Source organism: Carettochelys insculpta, chromosome 30 (assembly GCF_033958435.1).
Source record: "Carettochelys insculpta isolate YL-2023 chromosome 30, ASM3395843v1, whole genome shotgun sequence".
NCBI classification, from domain to species: Eukaryota; Metazoa; Chordata; order Testudines; family Carettochelyidae; genus Carettochelys; species Carettochelys insculpta.
Genome location: NC_134166.1, coordinates 15,632,120 through 15,646,619, shown reverse-complemented (window position 1 = coordinate 15,646,619; position 14,500 = coordinate 15,632,120). Strand labels below are relative to the sequence as shown.

Below are 14,500 nucleotides of genomic sequence, written 5' to 3'. Positions count from 1 at the left end.
CCCTCCTGCAGGAGCGTCACCTGCCCTTACCCATGATGCTTTGCTCTGGGGGCAGCCCAAGGAGGCTTGTACCCACGGTGTTGCTTTCCGCAGGGGTGGGGCTGGCGGGGGAGGGAGTTACCCACAATGCCGCTGGGCAGGGCTGGCGCAGGTGGCGTTACCCACAATGCCACTCTCTGCAGGGCTGGCAGAGGAGGGAGTTACCCACAATGCCGCTCTCTGCAGGGCTGGCGCAGGCGTGTGGCCCGGGGGCCACCTGGTCCTTCCTGTCGTGCCCGCCGGAGAATGAGTGTCTGAACGGGCACCACGACTGCAACGAGACGCAGACCTGCCACGACCGGCCGCAGGGCTACGAGTGCACCTGCCGCAGTGGCTACACCCTGCACAAGTGAGCGGGCGAGCGGGCGGGCGGGCGGGCGGGTGGGGGCACCGGGGGCACCGCCTCGGCCAGGTGCCTGAGCCTCTCCCGCCCCTGCAGCGCCACGGGGCTGTGCCAGCCAGTCTGCCAGCAGGGCTGTGTGAACGGGACGTGCGTGGAGCCCAACCGCTGCCGCTGCCACTTCGGCTACGTGGGCGAGAACTGCTCGGTGGAGTGTCACTGCAACCGGCACAGCGACTGCGCCGGCGTCGGGGCGCGCGACCAGTGTCTGCAGTGTCACAACCACACCCTGGTGAGGGGGTGGGGCCGGGGCACCACTTCCACGCCCTGGTGAGGGGGTGGGGCCGGGGCACCACTTCCACGCCCTGGTGAGGGGGCGGGGGCGGGGCACCACTTCCACGCCATGAGGGGGGCGGGGTCGGGGCGCCACTTCCACGCCCTGGTGAGGGGGCGGGGCCGGGGCGCCACTTCCACGCCCTGGTGAGGGGGCGGGGCTGGGAGAGGTCTGTGGCCCTATGGGGTGGTGGCTGGTGACGTGGTTTCTCAGCCTGAGGAGGTTCTGGGGTCTCTGCGTAGCGGTGGGGGGAGCTGCTCTGGGGGAGGGGTGGGGAAGGAGGCCCCTGAGGATTGCTCTGGCGTCCCTGCAGGAGGTGGGGTGGTGGGGGCCAGGGGCTCTGGGGTGCCTGTGCTGATGACCCCTCTCCTGCAGGGGGCACACTGCGAGAAGTGCCAGCCGCTCTTCGTGGGCTCAGCCCTCAACGGGGGCACCTGCCGGCCCTGCCGCGCCTTCTGTCGCGGGAACAGCGAGGTCTGCATCTCCCGCGAGGAGCTGGGGGCTGCCCGGCGAGACCCCGCCCGCTTCCCGCTGGAGCCCGCCCTGGTGAGCCGGGCTCTGGGCGGGGGGGGCGGAGCCCCAGGGGCTTGGGGGTCGCGGTCGCCCTTTCTCACCCCCTCTCTGCAGATCCTCAGGTGGGTGGCCGAGGGGCCGGCCGAGGACACCGCTGTCTGCGTGGGCTGCCAGAACAACAGCTTCGGGGAGCGCTGCGAGAGCTGCCTGCATGGCTACTTCCTGCTGGAGGGGAAGTGCACCCGGTACGGCTGCGGGGGCTGGGGGGGCACCCGGTACAGCGCTGTGGGGGATGGGTGAGGGTGTACCCGGTATGGCACTGTGGGGAATGGGGGAGCACCTGGTATGGCGCGACGGGGGATGGGGGGAGGTTTACCCGGTACAGCGCCGCGGGGGATGGGTGGGGGTGTACCCGGTACGGCGCCGCAGGGCTGGGGGCACCTGGTACACAGAGGCTGGGGGGGCGGGAGGAGCACCCAGTGTGGAGCGGCAGAGGCTGGGCAGGAGCTGGTGGAGGGGCGCACCCAGTGCAGAGCCCGTTACCCTGGGACTCAGGCAGTGCTCCTGGCAGTTCCCGACCTGGCAGCGGCCCCCGGTGCTGTGAGGCCTCGGGGGCCCGGGTGCCGTCTGGCCGGGGCTGCATCCTGGAGCCAGTTCCAAGAGCCTCCTGCTGGATCTCGGTTTACACAGAGCACGTGGAGCCCGAAGCCTCAGCCCATGGTTGTGCCAAAGCCCTCACTGACCATTGGCTAACGGCCCCCGTCAGTCGCTGACTGACACCCAGCCGAACGAGTGATGTGCAGCCTGGGAGGTGGGGCCACGGGCACCCAACCGAGAGCTGGACCAGCGAGCTCAGCTCCTCGAGTGCCGAGGTGCGCGCACCCCGTGCGGCCGTGCGAGGGATTTCCCTCCTGCCGGCTGTCGGCCTGGTTCTGGCGCCCCCTGGTGTTGCACACTCATCGTGCTCCTCGCCTGCCGTTGTCAGTGAGTGGTGGCTCCTGTGCTGAGGTGCGGCTGGTGGGAGCCAGGCTCTGTCTGTCTCCTCCCCAGGGCCTGGGGCTTCAGCCCCAAAGCCTGGGCGACCATCAACCTGCCCTGGCATCTGGGCGCTGGCTGGGAGGGGCAGCTCCCCAGCTGCCGCGGGTGCAGCCACAGGCCCTGATGACTCTGCCGCAGGAGGCTATTCCCTGGCACCAAGGACGGCCAAGGGAGCTGAGGACAGAGCCAGGCCTGTGCAGGGCGGCTCTCCCTTCCTGGCATGGCAGCGGCTTCTGCTGCCAGGACCACCCAGGGCCGAGGCTCCACGATTGGCAGGAAGTGGCACCGCTTCGTGGCACCGAGCACCTCATGCTCAGGCCAGTCCCAGTCAGCCTCTAGGGAAGAGCCCCTTAGTGCCCACGCTGGAGCTGTGGCCCCAGCCCCTCGACAACCAGCACTCCCTCCTCCGTGGGCGAGGGGTCGGGGCTGGCAGCTCAGCGGTGTGAGCGCTGGCCTGCTAAACCCAGGGCTGTGAGCTCCAGCCTTGAGGGCCAGTTAGGGACCCGGGGCAAATAGATACAAAAGGTAAAATCCCCCAGGGATGGTGCCAGGTCCTGCTGGGAGGGCCGGGGCTGGGCTCGCAGACCTCCTAAGGCCCCTTCCAGTTCCGGGAGGTAGGTGCAGGTGGAGCACACGGCACTAGCGCTGGGACGAGCGCTGCTGCTCTGGGCCTTTCCAACCCCCTGAGCTCCCACAGCCCAGGCACTGACACTGGCACTGCCAGGACACATGGACCGACCTGAGCTGGCCTCCAGGGTCGGCGCTGGAACCAGTCCCAGGATGGGTCCTGCACTGAATTGCAGCTCAGCCCCAGGCCGATGCAGACACCAGTGGTGGTACCGTCCGGCCAGGGCAAACCGGGGGGCACCTGCTCTTCCCCACCCTTGCGAGGAAGAGCCGCTGCTCCGGGAGAGCTGAGAGGTGCAGACGGCAGGTCAGCTGGGGACGGACGGCTGCTGCTGGTGTCATGTGATTGTGGTTGTATATTGGAAGCCATTTGGTGTGCCCAGTGTATTGGTTGGCTCCAAATACTGTGCTGGGGGCTCCTTCGAGGCATCGAATGAGAGCCGAGGACGCCCTGAATCCGTGTGTGCTACTTACCTGTCCATATCATGTTAGTAGGTAAAGTTACAGCTTTTAGCTACTGTAATGGGGCTCGGGGTCCCCACGCTCTGCCCCCGACCTGCAGCCAGGGTGACTCACTCAGCAGCTGGAAGAGAGGGTTTATTAGGCGACAGAGATGCAGCGTGGTACAGATTTGTCAGCACAGCCACCAGAAGGGCTGTCTGCGCCGTGCTGGGGGGAGGAGATACCCAGAGGGAACCCCAGCTCTGGAGCTCCTGGCTTGGGCCTGGCCAGACTTTGTTCCTCTCCAGCCTCCGGACTCCCCCACACTAACTGCCGCCTCTAATTCAAACCAGCCGGGCTCCTCTCCACCCGGTGTTCAGGACAGAGGTGTTACCTGCCAGCTTGGGCTACAGCCCCAGGGCTCATCCGCAGCTGGTGGGAGCGGCTCAGCCTGTGGCTCACATGCGCCCCCCCCACTACATCCCAGCTCTGTCGCTGTGGTAGCAAATGCTTTAGTGCTGAGCTTCACAACAGGAGGTGGGACTTCAGCCCCAGCCAGGACATTGGGATAAACAATGGGATGGAAACCAGGTGTGCTCAGACATCGAATGCACATCCCTGATGCTTGGGAATTAGCAGTGGGATGCAGCCCACTGAGCTGGGCTGACAAAGGACTGAAATCAGACACCCAGACATCCATCCCACCTGCCATGTAAATGAGCGGGGTGGACTGGCAACACCAGCAACCAATGGCAGTGTGCCACAGCGGCTCACCGGGGCCACGTGACTTTAACCCTCAAGGCCTACCGGAAGAAGAAGGGGTTTTGTCTGGAGACAAGGGAGAACCATGAGGTGGACTTGGTCTGTCTTCTTGGTTCTGGATCCTGTTGGGAAGGATCCATGTCCCAGCATGCGGACCCCAGCTGGCCAGATCCACAGTTCTCCAGGAACTAAAGCTGTGTCACTTGGAGTTATATCCCTTATGGGACGGACTTTCAGAGACTTCCAAGGATCAGCAGAGAATGTTGCTGGCCTGTGTCAATCGCTGTAATTGATGTAGGTAAAACCTCGCTTTACCAGGTTTTCACTCTAACCTTGTTCCTTTTTTTGGTTAATCCTGAGATGTTTAGATCTGAGGGATTAGGCCCAGCGTGGTGATGTGGGTAATATACCTGGATATATTGACCAGGGACTGCAGCTGGACTCTTCAGGGCCCAGAAGAATCTGTGTGGATTGGATGAAATAAGCTGAATAACCGCTCCACCTGAGTTGGGGGTGTTGGTCTGGGCTGGTAGAGCAGCGGGGAAGTCTGTGGGTTTGCTTGTGCGGCTGCTGGCTGGCCACTGGGGCTGGCAGAGGTACTTTTGTGGCTGCTTGGATTTGCCTAAGTGAGAAGGAAATCCCAGCCTGGGGCTGTAAATGGCCCGGATTTAAGCAGAGATACCCTGGGTTGATTTCTCCAGTTGTACCCAGAACCCCCATCAGATTATAGCTGCTGGTCTCACGAGGTGCTGGTGTGCCCAGAGAGCTGAGAGGTGTGGCTGGAGGGTCGGTTGGGGACGGCAGGCCACTGTCAGTCTCATGAGGCTGTGGGTGCTCCCAGAGAGCTGAGAGGAGCTGACTGTCTGGTGTGGAAAAAGTGAACAAGGAAAAGTTACTTGTTTCCAAGACAGGAATTCGGGGGCAGCGCATGGAGTGACTGGGCAGCACATTTACATGCGTCAAAAGGAAGTTTTTCTGCACACAGTGCCGGGTCGGCCGCTGGAACTGCTCGCTCGGAGCGTGTGGAGCACAGGACTTTAACAGGGTTCAGAAAAGTACAAGAAGCCTGAGGAACAACCAGGAAGAATTAGAGGCCCTGGCACAGTGAGAGAAGTATGAGGTGGTTGGAATAACGGAGACTTGGTGGGATGATTTACATAACTGGAGCAGATCGTGGAAGGTTATAAACTGTTCAGGAAGGACAGACAGGAGAAAGGAGGAGGAGTTGCGCTGTGTGTGAGGGAGCTGTGTGATTGCTCAGAGCTCCAGTATAAGGAGGGAGAAAATCCAGTTGAGTGACTTTGAGTTAAGCTTGGAGGTGGAAGTAACAGAGGTGATGTTGTAGTTGGTGTCTGCTATAGACCCCCAGATCAGGTAGATGAGGTAGATGACGATTTCTTCAGACAACTAAGAGACGCTTCCAAATCACAGGCCCTGGTTCTCATGGGAGACTTTAACCATCCGGACATTTGTTGGGAGACCAACACAGCAGCACACAGACAATCCAGGACATTTTTGGAGAATGTTGAGGATAACTTCTTGGTACAAGTGCTGAAGGAACCGACCAGGAGCTGTGCGCAACCTGACCTGCTGCTCACAACCAGGGAAGAACTGGTGGAAACCTCGGCCGCAGTGACCATGAGACGGTAGATTTCAGGATCTGGCAAAAGGAAGAAGGGTGAGCAGTAACATACAGGCCCTCGATTTCAAAAGAGCAGATCCCGATTCCCTGAGAGAGCTGATGGGCAGGATCCCTTGGGAAATGAAGATGAAGGGGAAAAGAGTTGAAGAGAACTGGCAGTATTTTAAAGAAGTCATGCTGAAGGCACAGGAACAAACCATCCTGCTGCATAGTAAGAAATGCAAACATGGTAGGCAACCAGCTTGGCTTAACAGGGAAATCCTTAGTCAGCTTAAACTCAAAAAGGATGCATACAAGAAATGGAAACATGGACAGATGACTAAGGAGTATAAACATACGGCTGGAGAATGCTGGGCAGTAATCAGGAAAGCGAGAGCACAATTGGAACTGCAGCTGGCAAGGGATATGAAGAGTAACAAGAAGGGTTTCTACAGGCATGTTAACAATAAACAGGTTATCAGGGAAGGTGTGGGGCCATTACTGGATGAGGAAGGTAACCTAGTGACAGATGATGTAAAAAAAGCTGAAGTACTCAATGCTTTTTTTGCCTCAGTCTTTGCAGACAAAGTCAACTTCCACACTGTGGTCCTAGACAATGCAGTATGGGAAGGTGGAGAGCAGCTATCGGTGGGGAAGGAACAAGTTAAGAGCTGTCTAGAAAAACTAGATGTACACAAATCCAGGGGTCTGGATTTAATGCGCCCAAGCGTACAGAGGGAATTGGCAGATGTCATTGCCGAGCCATTGGCCATTGACTTTGAAGACTCTTGGAGATCGGGAGAGATCCTGGATGACTGGAAAAAGGCAAATGTGGTGCCCTTCTGTAAAAAAGGAAAGGACAGTCCAGGGAACTATAGACCGGTCAGCCTTACTTCAGTTCCTGGGAAAATAATGGAGGGGGATCCTCAAGGAATCCATTTGGGAGCACTTGCAAGAGGGGAAAGTGATCAAAAGTAGCCAACATGGATTCACCAGGGGCAAGTCCTGCCTGACCAATCTGATTAGCTTCTATGATGAGGTAACAAGCTCTGTGGACATGGGGAAGTTAATGGATGTGATATACCTTGATTTCACAAAGCTTTTGATACAGTCTCCCACAACATTCTTACCATAAGTTAAGTTAAGGAAATTTGGATTAGATCCTTGGACTATAAGATGGATAGAAAGCTGGCTTGATGGTCAGACCCAATGGGTTGTGGTCAATGGCTCAGTATCTGGATGGCGGTCTGTTCCAAGCGGAGTGCCGCAAGGCTCGGTTCTGGGGCCTGTGTTATTCAACATCTTTATTAATGACCTGAATGAGGGACTGGATTCCACCCTGTGATGGAGTGTGGGGAGTGCATGTGTGAGTCAGGCTGGATGTGAGAGACAAGCAGCAGCTCCCAGTGGCTAAGGATGACCCTGGGGCTACAACTGGCAGGTAACACCTCTGCCCTGAACAAAGAGGAGGGAGGAGCCGAGCTGGGTTTTGAATCGGGGGCGGCAGTTAGGAAGCTGGGGAAGGAGGAGCTGGAAGGCAGCCAGCCTGAGGAGGGGGAAAGCTACACCCCAGAGGGGCACCCCTCGGGGTCTTCTCCCCAGGACGGGTTGGAAGGACTGTCTCTGACTGCTGTGCTGTCGCTTCTGTGAGAAACTGGGCATCTGTTGCCTAATAAACCTTCTGTTTTACCTGCTGAGTGAGAGTCACTCCTGCCAGCAGATGGGGTGCAGTGCAGGGGGACCCCTGAACCCCATCACACACCCTCAACAAGCTTGCGGGTGACATAAAGCTAGAGGGAGAGGTAGATATATTGGAGGGTGGAGAGAGAATCCAGAGTGACCTGTATAAGTTGGAGGACTGGGCCAAAAGAAGTCAGCTGCAGTTCAAGAAGAACTGTAGAGTCCTGCACCTGGGGTGGAAGAATCTGAAGATTGTTACAGGCTGGGGACCAATTGGCTCAGCAGCAATACGATGGAAGGGGACCTAGGGGTTCTGGTGGATGAGAGGCTGGAGATGAGTCAACAGTGTGCCCTTGTAGCCAAGAAGGCTGACGGCACACTGGGGTGCATTAGGAGGAGCATTTCGAGCAGATCGAGAGAAGTGGTTGTTCCCCTCTATTTGGCACTGGTGAGGCCACATCTGGAATATTGTGTCCAGTTTTGGGCCCTCCAGTATAAAAGGATCTGGATTTGCTGGAGCAGGTTCAGTGGAGGGCAACAAAAATGATTAAGGGGCTGGAGAACATGGCCTATGAGGAGGGGCTGAGGGATTTGGGCTTGTTTAGTTTACAGAAGAGAAGACAGGGGTGATTTAATAGCAGCCTTCAGCTTCCTGAAGGGGAGCTCTAAAGAGGAGGGTGAGAAACTGTTCTCAGTGGTGTCAGATGGCAGAACAAGGAGCAATGGTCTGAAGTTACAGAGGGAGAGGAGTAGGTTGGATATTAGGAAAAACTACTTTGCCAGGCGGGTGGTGAAGCACTGGAATGTGTTGCCTAGAGAGGTGGTGGATTCTCCATCCCTTGAGGTTTTTAAGTCCCAGCTGGGATGACTTAGTGGGTTTGATCCTGCTTGAAGCAAGGGGCTGGTCTAGATGACCTCCTGAGGTCCCTTCCAGCCCTGGGATTCTGTGATTTTGTGATTCTAAGATGAGTTGACGAAGGTTTGGTCCGTCCATGGCAGGGGAGGAATAGGGTCCTTAGCTGCTGTGTGCCAGAGGCTGGAAGGGGATGTTGGGAGAGAGCTCACTCAGCGATTCCCTGATCCGTTTACTCCCTTGGGGGCCCTCAGGATTGGCCGCTGGTGGCAGAGGGGATGCTGGGATGGATGGAGCTTTGGTCTGACCCAGGCTGGCCAGTCTTGTGTTCTCACTGCTTGGACCCCCGCTCAGTAGGAATTTCAGGTGGTGCCCAGCTGACCGGTAGAGCACCCACAGCTGCTGTTTCTATGGGTGGGACGCAGATCCTTGTGCCTCGGTGCACAGGAGAATATTTATTCTTCACATGGGTGGAACAAGAGGGAACTTTGACACTTGACAGCCTCTGCCTGGAGATGCCTTTTGGGGACCCGTCTGGTTCCTGGACATTCTGGGCCACTCTCACCTGGCACAGCTCAATCAGGGGCCTGGCACCATCTCATCCCCATCCCCATCCCTCCCCATCCACACCCAGCCCAGGGAACCGAGAGGAGTGTGCTGGTTCCTATTCTCACCTCTGCCTGGGGTCTGGTCACGGCAGGAGTCCAAAGAGCCCTGCAGCTGGTGCTGCCCTCTTCGGGGACCTCTCTTGGTGGCAGTAGTAGGGGGCCTGGTGCTCTCCAGGGGGCTACAGAGGAGATTCCACCACCACTGACGGGAAGAGGGTTCTGCTGCCTTTACTTCCTAATCGCCAAGGCCAGGGAAGTCACCAGCTGTTGTCCTCCTGGGCTGCCTCAGCTGGTTGCTCCAGGGCTAGAGGCCCTGCACAGTCTCCTTGGGGTAATTATCCCCTCTCTGACCCAGGGGACTGGGACTCCGCCCTTGAGGTAAACGGGACAAACGTTCGTGGGTCAGTTCTGCATGTCACATGCGGGCGCACCGGCACTGCCAGCTTGCAGCTGAGTCATCTCCAGCTGTGCTGAGTGGAAGAGTCGGTGTGTTAGAATCATCAAATCCCAGGGCTGGAAGGGACCTCAGGAGGTCTCTCGTCCAGCCCCCTGCCCCAAGCAGGATCAACCCCCACTAAGTCATCCCAGCCAGGACCTCGTCCAGCCGGGACTTAAAAACCTCCAGGGATGGAGAATCCACCACCTCTCTAGTAACACATTCCAGTGCTTCACCACCCGCCTGGGGAAGGAGTTTTTCCTAATATCCAACCTACACCTCCCCCTCTGCAACTTCAGACCATCGCTCCTTGTTCTGCCGCCTGTCACCACTGAGAACAGTCTCTCTCCATCCTCTTTAGAGCTCCCCTGCAGGAAGCTGAAGGCTGCTATTAAATCACCCCTCAGTCTTCTCTTCTGTAAACTAAACAAGCCCAGATCCCTCAGCCTCTCCTCATAGGTCATGTGCTCCAGCCAAGCTCCCCCTCTGCTGTGCCTGGAGCTCCAAGAGGGGCTCAGCAAGGGCAGGTCTCCCCCATGCAGCCTCGGTGGCTGGGCCGCCTACCAGCGCGCAGAGGTTGATGTCCAGAGGACGCAGCCGGCCCTGCCCCAGAGAATGGCTTCCAGGCAATCTGAGAGCCGGCCCAATGGCCCAGCGCCTCCCAGCGCTCAGGCCCCCTGGAGCTGGCCCTGGCACTTGGTGGTGTGCGTGTGTGCTGCGGCCTGGGGGAGGCGCCGTTCTGGGGCGGAGCTCGGGGCGCTGCAGGCAGCAGGGCTGCCCGGTCCAGCTGCGGCCGGTCCCGCAAGTCCCATCAGAGGTGGCCCAATTCCACCCCCGCCGGGCGGTCGTCCTCAGCTCGGGGGAGCCGCGCCTGCGTGTCTGGACCCCATGGCCCGTCTCCACCCAGAGGGCTAGGCCTGCGCGTACAAGCCTGCTGTGCCCTGGCAGGTGTGCTCCTGCCGTGGGCCTGGCTCTCACCCTCCTCTTCAGCAGCCAGCCCAGCCCAGCCCAGCCCAGCCCAGCGGCAGGGCGGACACTTGCTTCACTGGGGCACAGCTGGGCCGAGGCAAAGCTTTGGGTGACCATGGCTGCTGCCGGTTCGCCTGAGATCAGGCTCATTCCCCTGGGGCCGTGGCTGCCAGGAGTCAGCAGCACCTGGGAGCAGGGACGTTTGCCCCCTCCCGTGGGGCAGTGCCTGTCCCACACCCACCCCAAGCAGAAGGGGGGGGGCTGGGCTCCCTCCTACCCTCTCTACGAGTGTGCAGCGCAGGGGTCACCAGTGCCCAGCCATGGGTACCACGGGGGTGTGAACAGGTGCACAGACACGGCACGTGGGAGCCGGCGCTCGTAGGGTCTCCGATGGTGTGGGCAGCTGCAGGGAAGGGGCTGCACGGGAGTGGGAGGGCTGGGGGGAGCCAGGGCCAGGTGCTGCTGGTACGTTGTCGTGGGGGCTGGGTGGGAGCCTGCTGTGGAGTGGGACTGCCCGGGGGTTGGCCACGAGCTCCTGACCCGTCCGTGTCCTGGCAGGCTGAGCCCCTCGGGTCCATGGGAGCCAACAGCAACCTGAGGGGGATGCAGGGAGCAGCTGGAGAAATCGATCCAGGGACCTTGGCTTAAATCTGGGCCACTCGCGCCCCAGGCTGGGATTTCCTTCCCACTGAGGCAAAGCCAACAAGCCCCCCCACCCAGCCAGCTAGAAGCCGCACCAGCAAACCCCCCAGCCTTCCCCGCTGCTCTACCAGCCCAGCCCCGCCCCAACTCCGGTGAGAGGTTGTTACACCTGTCACTGTCTCCACACACATTCTTCTGGGGCCCAAAGGGTCCAGCCACAGTCCCTGGATGGTACCCAAAGCAGCACAGTTGTGCCCAGCTCCTTCGGCGCTAAACAGCCGACCATTTCCTGAGGGGAGGAGGAGCCGGGCCAGGGGAGCAGGTGCTGACGTGACACTTCACCTACGTCAGTTACCGCTGCTGATGGCGCCAGCGACGGGCTCTGTTGAGTCTTTGCAGGGTCTGTCCTGGTTCCCAAAAGCTGCGCCCCCGCCCCCGCTCCCGGCTCAGTTTCGCCGTGCCTGGGGGACAAGTCCCCTCCTGACCTGCCTGCGCCCCTGCAGGTGCCAGTGTAACGGCCACGCGGACACTTGTAACGAACTGGATGGGACGGGCTGCCCCTGCCAGAACAACACAGAGACGGGCCCCTGTCAGAACAGCGCCCAGGCCGACAAGAAGGACTGCTACAAGTACCAGGTGGGGGTGGAGCCTGGGGTGGGGGCGGGGCCAGCCAGGTCTGATCTGCATACCGGGTATGGGCGGAGCCAGCCTAGCTAGAACTGCTACAAGCACCAGGTGGGGGTGGAGCCAGCCAGGCCTGATCTGCATACCAGGTGTGGGCGGAGCCAGCCTAGCTAGAACTGCTACAACACCAGGTGGGGGTGGAGCCTGGAGTGGGGGGGTGGGGCCAGCCAGGCCTGATCTGCATACCAGGTGTGGGCGGAGCCAGCCTAGCTAGAACTGCTACAACACCAGGTGGGGGTGGAGCCTGGAGTGGGGGGGTGGGGCCAGCCAGGCCTGATCTGCATACCAGGTGTGGGCGGAGCCAGCCTAGCTAGAACTGCTACAACACCAGGTGGGGGTGGAGCCAGCCAGGCCTGCTCCAGGTACCCTGGGGCAAGAGCTAAGCGAGTGGCGGGAGGAGGCTGTTCTGGCTGAGTCTCCCCTCCCCCTGCAGTGCGCCAAGTGCCGGGACTCGTTCCACGGGGCGCCCGTTGGGGGGCTGCAGTGCTACCGGCTCATCTCGGTGGAGCAGGAATTCTGCTTCGACCCCACCTCGCAGAGCAACTGCTTCCACCAGCCCAACCTGCAGCACCTGCCGCGCGGGCGCACTGTGCTCTTTGGGGTGCAGCCCAAGTTCACCAACGTGGACATCCGCATCACCGTGGACGTGACCTTCGGCGCCGTGGACCTGTTCGTCTCCCCCACCTACGACACCTTTGCCGTGGACGTGGACCGGGCCACGGGCGTGCACACGGTGCGGGTGCTGGCGCCGGGCGGGGCCGAGGAGGGGCCCAACGGCACGGCCCCGCCCCAGCTGCAGGAGGAGCACCCCCATGGCCTCATCACCTACCTGACGGTGCGGGCGCCCCAGGCCGTGCTGGTGGTGCGTGGGGTGCGGGACCGCGTGGTAGTGACCTACCCCCACGAGGTGCACACCCTCAAGTCCAGCCGCTTCTACCTGCTGCTGCTGGGCGTGGGCGCCGGCCCCAACGCCAGCGACTCGCAGGGGCTGCTCTTCTTCCGCCAGGACCAGGCCCACATCGACCTCTTTGTCTTCTTCTCCGTCTTCTTCTCCTGCTTCTTCCTCTTCCTCTCCGCCTGCGTCCTGCTCTGGAAAGTGAAGCAGTTCCTGGACCTGCGCCATGAGCAGCACCGCCAGCTGCAGGAGATGACCAAGATGGCCAGCCGCCCCTTCGCCAAGGTCACCGTCTGCTTCGAGCCCGAGCCCCACGCCACTGCCGAGCTGGTCTTCCTGCCTGCCCGGCCCCCCAAGCACCCCCCACTGCTTGCCCCCCCAGCCCTGCCCAGCCGCCTCAAGCCCTACCCCGAGGCGCCCTACGCTGCCCACTTCCGCCGCTCCGAGCCCTTCCTCTCCCACCTGCTGGGCTACTCCTACTCCAGCTTCCGCGTGGGGCCTGTCACGCTGGAGCCCACAGACGACGGCATGGCTGGTGTGGCCACCGTGCTCTTCCAGCTGCCCGGGGGCACCCAGGCCCCCAACTGTGCCTGCCTGGGCTCTGCCCTAGTCATGCTGCGCCACAACCTGCAGGACTACTGCAGCGGCAGCCACGGGGCTGGCAGCGCCCGCAAAGGGCTGCTGAGCCATGACCACCTCACCAGCATGTCGCTGTGAGCCACAGAACTGCACCCCGCCAGCCCGGCGCTGTGAACTGCTGGGGCCCGGCCCCCCTCCCGCCAGCCTGGCGCTGTGAACTGCTGGGGCCCGGCCCCTCTCCCGCCGGCCCGGCCCCTCTCCCGCCAGCCCGGCGCTGTGAACTGCTGCGGCCCGGCCCCCCTCCCGCCAGCCCGGCGCTGTGAACTGCTGGGGCCCGGCCCCCCTCCCGCCAGCCTGGCGCTGTGAACTGCTGCGGCCCGGCCCCTCTCCCGCCGGCCCGGCCCCCCTCCCGCCGGCCCGGCGCTGTGAACTGCTGCGGCCCGGCCCCCCTCCCGCCAGCCCGGCGCTGTGAACTGCTGCGGCCCGGCCCCTCTCCCGCCGGCCCGGCGCTGTGAACTGCTGCGGCCCGGCCCCCCTCCCGCCAGCCTGGCGCTGTGAACTGCTGGGGCCCGGCCCCTCTCCCGCCGGCCCGGCCCCTCTCCCGCCAGCCCGGCACTGTGAACTGCTGGGGCCCGGCCCCCCTCCCGCCAGCCCGGCGCTGTGAGCTACCAGGGCTATACCTGCCTAGATGTGCACAGGGACACTGCAGGTTGCTGGGCCCCTGAGCTTGCCCCAAGCCAGGGCAGCTGGATTGCTGTGGACGGGGTGGCAGAGGCTGGGGGAGTGGGAGCAAATTTTGCCCTGGTTCCAGCCCCGTCTGCCCCTGAGCACTGAGGCTGGCGTGGGGCCAGCTCCTCGGGGCGCTAGGGTCAGAAAGGAGAGTTTGATCCTGGACCTGTGGGTGTCGATTCCTGTATGTAAAACAAGGAGAGGGGTAAATAAAGAGAACAGCCCCTGTGCCTGCCCCTCGGCTCCCCCTCTCTCTCCATGTCTCTGTGTGTGGGTGGGGTGGGGGTGGGGGGAGTGCATGTGTGAGACTCAGGCTGGATGTGGGAGACAAGCAGAGCAGCTCCCAGTGGCTAAGGATGACCCTGGGGCTATAACCTAGGCTGGCAGGTAACACCTCTGCCCTGAACAAAGAGGAGGGAGGAGCTGGGCTGGTTTTGAATCGAGCGCGGCAGTTAGAGGCTGGAGGGAAGAGGGAGCTGGAAGGCAGCCAGCCTGAGGAGGGGGAGCTACACCCCAGAGGGGCACCCCTCGGGCTCCTCTCCCCAGGACAGGTTGGAAGGACTGTCTCTGACTGCTGTACTGACGCTTCTGTGAGAAACTGGTCATCTCTTGCGGACTAAACCTCCTGTTGTACCTGCTGAGTGACAGTCACTCCTGCCTGTGGCCGGGGTGCAGTGCATGGGGATCCCTAAACCCCATCACACTGGTGT

At 61.4% G+C, this 14,500-nt stretch overlaps 1 protein-coding gene across 1 annotated transcript in view; it reads left to right on the top strand.

The window, feature by feature from the left end:
- MEGF8 (multiple EGF like domains 8) overlaps window positions 1-14,025 on the top strand; it is a 77,703-nt gene extending 63,678 nt beyond the window's left edge. The window contains exons 38-43 of the mRNA XM_074981350.1: window positions 226-388; window positions 479-671; window positions 1,089-1,259; window positions 1,341-1,471; window positions 11,407-11,539; window positions 12,021-14,025. Of these exons, the coding sequence (XP_074837451.1) occupies window positions 226-388; window positions 479-671; window positions 1,089-1,259; window positions 1,341-1,471; window positions 11,407-11,539; window positions 12,021-13,199 (1,970 nt within the window). The 3' untranslated portion in view covers window positions 13,200-14,025. The remainder of the gene's footprint in view (window positions 1-225; window positions 389-478; window positions 672-1,088; window positions 1,260-1,340; window positions 1,472-11,406; window positions 11,540-12,020) is intronic.
- The last annotated feature ends 475 nt before the right edge of the window (window positions 14,026-14,500 follow it).